The 5,915-nt window shown below is 47.6% G+C and overlaps 1 protein-coding gene across 1 annotated transcript; it reads left to right on the top strand.

Annotated features, from left to right (window-relative positions):
• Positions 1 to 5,056: 5,056 nt before the first annotated feature.
• Positions 5,057 to 5,539, top strand: LOC122647772. Its single transcript, XM_043841090.1, has one exon. The coding sequence runs from the start codon at positions 5,057 to 5,059 to the stop codon at positions 5,537 to 5,539; it is 483 nt and encodes a 160-aa protein (XP_043697025.1).
• The last annotated feature ends 376 nt before the right edge of the window (positions 5,540 to 5,915 follow it).

Genomic DNA, 5,915 nt, shown 5'->3' with positions numbered 1-5,915 from the left:
TCGCTATCGAGCCGGCCGGTTCTATTTCCTGCCCTGTTCGCGGGCTTTGGCGATGTTCTTGTTCACCCCGCCGAGCGCCTCTACTGGGGTGCGGAGGTGGAGTCTTCTGACGAGACGGGTGCGAGGACGCAGCCCGACTCGGCTCGGCCCTACGCCGGCCGCCATTTTGCTGCAGGTTTCTTTCAGCGTGAACCGGAGCTGGAGGGGGCGCGGCCAGCGGCTGGCCCATCAGCCCGCCTCGGGCCATTTGGTTCATGAAGGCGCGCAGCATCTCATTGGTGTGGAGCATCTGCACTGCAAATCCATAACTGTCAATTATTTGCCGGGGCTTCTGGGTCCAAACTCTCCGGCAAGGGTGGTGGTGCGGTAGGACATTCCCGTCCAAACTTGGCTCGGCCTGTACCCGGCTAGCCGCGGCCGTGGTTAGTGCACCTCCCCCATTCCCGCTCTCTGGAGGGGGAATGGTGCCCGTGATGGGCTGCGCACCACCTGCCCTAGGGGGTCTTCTGTTTATCCCCTGCTGAGAGGCTTCGGGGGGTGGTGATCGTCTCATCGGCTGCGGGTTGCGGCTCCTCCGTGCACGGGAAGTAGAGCCATGCTTGCCCCGACCTCGTATGCACCATTATTATTGTTCAGGAATTGGCGAAAACGACGATGCTGGCCGATGTCGTTCCCACGACGGCGCCAAATCGCTGCGTGTGAAAACCTCCGTACTTGGTTCGCCTGTGGATGAACACTGCAAAAACCAAGCAATGAGCGCAAGAGGGCCGGTGTGGCTCGGCCTAGGACTCTCCGATGCTCAAGTCGGGTCTTCAACGCGACAGCGTAATCGTAGTAAAAAAGCCGATGAGGAATAGTGCTCCATACCTGGTATTTATAGAGTAAGGAGGAGATGAGACGGTTGGAAGAGTCCTCGTATGGTAGGAGTCCTTCTTTCGGAAGGTTCTCTCGCATGGAGCGGAGTGGAGAGTTATTTTCGGGGTCGGACTCTTATTAAGGTAAGAGTCCATGTAGAGTGTGATTCCGTGTTGCGCTGGGATCGTGGCTCGGTCCTTATCCCACGATTCTCGGGATGTGCTGACGTGGCCTGGAGATCCCCGGTGGGGTGCTATGAGAGCCTCAATGGAGGAGGGCTCGGCCTACGAGGTCGGCCCATGGGGTCGGCAATGGAGGTCGGCCCGGGAGGAGGGCTCGGCCTGCGAGGTCGGCCCGTGGGGTCGGCAATGGAGGTCGGCCCGGGAGGAGATCTCGGCCGCGAGTTCGGCTAGGAGTCTATGGCTGACCCGTATAATCTCGGCCTCAGCCACCGGCCAGCTCGCCCAAACCAGGCTTTGTCAGGTGACTTATCGGAGATGGGGTCGGCCCAATTTCCTGCTCGGCCCAACTCGGTTCTCGGACTGAGGTCGGGTCGGCCACGTGGCAGCCTCTGATAGGTGGGGTGTTTTATGCCTCATCAGGGAGTGAGCCTACAACCCAATCTTCTAGATGAATTGCATCGCCTGGAATGTCAGGGGTTTGAATGCCCCTATAAAGAAATGGGGAGTTAAGAAGATAACTAAGGACAATAACGTTAAATTGGCTATTCTTCTTGAGACCAAGGTGAAGTTGGAGAATTGTGCTGCTGTTTTTTATCCTTTCCTTTCGGATTGGAAGTACATTCATAATGGTGCAGCTGACTCCACTGTCCGAATCTGGTTAGTCTGGGACACTACTGTGTTTAACGTTGAGGAGGTTCAAAAATCTGATCAATTTGTCCATGCTAAAGTGACCACCATTGGGACCTTTCTCAATTTCTTTGGTACTGTTGTTTATGCCTCGAATTCGATGAAGGAGCGTAGGGAGCTTTGGAGGGATGTTAGTTCTTTTGCAAGTAATATCTCAGGTCCTTGGGCAGTTGTAGGGGACTTTAATGTTGTCCGTCATCACAGTGAAAAGGCTGGAGGGGATCCCATCCGTCAAGAAGCGGTGATGACTTTAATTCTTTCATCTTTAACACAGAGCTTGTTGACTTAAAATGGAAGGGAGAAAGGTTTATGTGGAACAACAGACAGGGAGGCAGTTCTCGGGTTTTCTGTAAGTTGGATAGGATACTAGTTAATATGAGTTGGATTGATGCTATTAGGTCTTCGAAAGCCACTTTTCTTCCTCCAGGGTTATCGGATCACTCCCCAGCTGTGGTTTCGATACTAAAAAGTGTTAACTTTGGTCCAAAACCATTCTGGTTTTTTGAGGCCTGGATTGGTAGAGAGGGTTTTGATGAGGTGGTTAAAAGAGGCTGGGATTGCCCGGTTAATATGAAGCTCAACCCTATTCTCAGCTTTGCTGCCCGTCTCAAGAACTTGAAAGCTGCTCTAAAGAAGTGGAATAAGGACAGTATTGGGGATGTTTTCCTTGCAGTCAAGAATGCTGATTTGGAACTAAACCAAATTCAGATTAACCTTGCTGCCCACCCTGATGACTCAGACCTTGTTATCCTGGAGTTAGAAGCTAAAAAGAAACTTTGGGAAGCTCTTAGCACTGAAGAGAAGTTCCTCAAGGAAAAGTTGAGGGTGAAGAGCATTCAGTTAGGGGATGGAAACAACAGTTTTTTTCACAAATCTATGGTGTGTAGGCAGAATAGAAATCATATTTTGGAGATCAAGGGTGAAGGGAATGCCGTCATTAAAGAGCCCAGCCTTATCAAAGAAGAGGCAGTCACTTTCTATATGAACCTGTTTGGAGAAAATGCAGACGATATTGGTTTTTTCCCTGATTCTGTCCCCTTGCAATATGGGCTGGATTATGTGCAGCAAGAATCCCTTATTGGGAAGGTTTCTAATAAGGAAATTAGAGAGGTGGTGTTCGCTATGAAGAATTGTAAAGCCCCGGGGCCAGATGGGTTTGGAGCGGCTTTCTTTAATCATTCTTGGGGGGTTGTTGGGGAGGAGCTTATGTTGGCGGTTAAGTGGTTCTTTTCGAAGTCAATTATGCCTGGCTCTATCAATGCTACATTTATCAGTCTCATCCCAAAGACCGAAGATGTTACCTCTTTTGCTGGGTACAGACCAATAGCCCTTTGTAATCTATTCTATAAAATCATTACAAAAATTTTATCGAATAGGCTGCTAGGGGTGGTTGGGAAAGTGGTGAGTGACAACCAGTCTGCTTTTATTAAAGGGCGCTCCATTGTGGATAATATCCTTGTTTGTCATGATGTGGTGAGGGGCATTGATCAAAAAGGGAAAAGTCCGACAGCAGTCCTAAAGATTGATTTGCATAAAGCCTATGATTCCCTAAGCCGAAAGTATCTCTTTCAGATTATGGATAGAATGGGGTTCCCCTCTAAATTCATGGGCTGGGTGAAAGCTTGTGTTGACACTCCTTGCTTCTCAATTCTCCTGAATGGAAGCCCAACAGGTTATTTTAAAGGTAGGAAGGGGATAAGGCAAGGAGATCCTCTCTCCCCTTACCTGTTTACCATTGCTATGGAAGGCTTCTCTGCTTTGATGAGGAAGCTGGAAGTTGAAGGTCGAATCAGTCTCCTCCCTAGATGCAAGAGTTCCCACCTCTCACATCTCATTTTTGCAGATGATTTGATGATATTTGTGAAGGCTGCCTCGGATTCTATTTTGGCCTGTTTGGGGGCTTTGGATGACTTTCATACCTATTCTGGGTTGAAGCTCAACAGAGCTAAGTCCTCTATTATTTTAGGGGGCCTTACACAAACGGCTAGACTGCAACTTTTGGAATTAACGAATTTCGTGGACACTAAGCTACCCATTCGGTACCTTGGTGTTCCCCTAATTTCCCGCAAGCTTTTTATTGCAGATTGCTCCGCTATTCTTTACCTGGTGAGGCGGCTCCTTGATGGTTGGAAAGCTCGGTTTCTATCCTTTGCTGGCCGTTTGCAGCTCCTTAGTTCGGTCCTCCAAGGCTGCTACATTTATTGGTCGGGTATCTTTGCCCTTCCGAGTGGAGTAAAACAGAAGCTGGAGTCCATGTTCGCGAACTTTCTTTGGACTGGGCCTTCTCTGGAGCGTAAGGTACATTATATCTCCTGGGATAATATTTGCAAACCAAAAGATGAAGGGGGGTTGGGTATCCGGAGAATTTATGATATGAATTCTGCCAGAATCCTAAAGTAAATCTGGTGGATTGCTTCTAAGAAAGACAGTCTTTGGGTTAGATGGGTTTATTCTCGGTATTTAAAGAATGATTCCATTTGGACTGTGAAAACCCCTCAAAATTGCTCATGGGTTTGGCGTAAAGTGCTAAAGTATAGGGATTTGGTTGAACCCCACATTCACCATATTATTGGGTTTGGAAACTCAACTCGTCTTTGGCTTGATAAATGGCATCCTCAAGGGGTGTTGCTCAATAAAGATGGGGACAGAATTAGATATGATGCGGGTTCTCAACGCATGGCTTGGGTTCGGATTTGATCCAAGAAGGGGATTGGCATCCCAAATCGGCTTGGAACACTATTAGAAGGGTTTCTAATAAAGTGGGCTGGGATAATTATATTTGGTTTGCTGGGAATTTCCCTAGACATTCTTGTACTACTTGGAGGTGTCTTATGAATGCCCTTCCCACCAAAGACCAGCTTATCAAGAGAAACATTACTGTTGGGCCGAATTGTGTCTTTTGTTGGGCAGGTATGGAGGGTCATGAGCATTTCTTCTTTAAATGCTCCTCCCCCAGCATTATTTGGGGGAAGATTAGCTCTCTTTATTCACAAAGTGGTGGGGGACCTTCCAACCTTAAGGATGTAATTATCTGGCTTTCTGGTGTTGGCTGCTCTAATGACAAGATGGATATTATTCCCAAATAGGCATTCTGTGCTACAGTGCATGACATTTGGTGGGAGCGAAACCAAAGGCTGTTTAGAAGCAAGGCCCGGTCCTATGATCAGATTATTGAAGCTATTAGGTTTGATGTTGTGACCAAGTGTGCTGCTCTCCCCATTTCGGTTGCCCAAAATCCTAGGAATCAATTCCTTGCAGAAAGTTGGGGTATTAGAGTGGATTGGAAAGTTATTACTCAAAAGACCTGTGCTTGGTTCAGGCCTCCCGTACACATGACAGCCCTTCATTGTGATAGGTCCTTGACGGTTGATAGAGCCTCCTATGGAGGGCTCATTCGAGATGCTACAGGGGCTGCCATTTTAGCCTATGTTGGAAAGGGAGAGGAAAATTCTGTTCTTTGCATGGAGCTCCTGGCTATCCTCAGGGGGATTATGTTGTGCATTCAAAATGATCTTCGTCGTGTTTCTATTAGATCGGATTCCAAGCTTGAAATGGATATCTTAAATGGTGAAGTTGGCTGCCCAAGGGCCATGCAGCTTTTGAAGGGTCGTATTATTTCCCTTTGTGAGCAGTTACATCGCAAAGAAATTAGGCATGTTTGGAGGGAAATGAACCAGCCAGCGGACTTCATAGCAGCCATTGATACTGGGGATGGGGAATCTATCTTTAATCCCTCAGAGTTTCCCCTAGAGTTGGTGGAGTTGATCCAGAATGATGCGGACTATAAAGCTTATTTTAGGACCCCTTCATTCTGAGTAGTTTACCTTTTTCTTTGGGCTGTATTACCGAGGGCCTATCCTCGGGGTGTCTCTGGAGCCCTCCCTTTCCTCTTAGGACTGTCTAAGGGGTTGGGGTAAGGGCTGCCTTCCTTGTATATTCTTCTTTTCTTTCTTTAATACAATCACACTTACCTATCAAAAAAAAAAAAAAAAACCCCAAACGACCCACCCGGTCTGGTTTAAATCGAAAAATGAACATATGTCGAAATAAGTATCGCTTCGAAGGTCATGACACTCAACATCGCATCCACACGTCTAATAAGAGATAAGGACACTTTTTAGAGAATCCCAAACCCAAAAAAGTACAAAAATACCCCTAAGTAACCCAAACGACCCAGGCAGTCCGGTTTAA

Source organism: Telopea speciosissima, unplaced genomic scaffold (genome assembly GCF_018873765.1).
Source record: "Telopea speciosissima isolate NSW1024214 ecotype Mountain lineage unplaced genomic scaffold, Tspe_v1 Tspe_v1.0150, whole genome shotgun sequence".
Classification (NCBI taxonomy): Eukaryota; Viridiplantae; Streptophyta; class Magnoliopsida; order Proteales; family Proteaceae; genus Telopea; species Telopea speciosissima.
The sequence above is the reverse complement of the archived record's forward strand: the minus strand, read 5'-3'. Positions and strand labels throughout refer to the sequence as shown.

What these genes read in the sequence shown, in the direction of transcription:
- LOC122647772 (XM_043841090.1), top strand. Translation starts at nt 5,057, where the DNA reads ATGACAGCCCTTCATTGTGATAGGTCCTTGACGGTTGATAGAGCCTCC.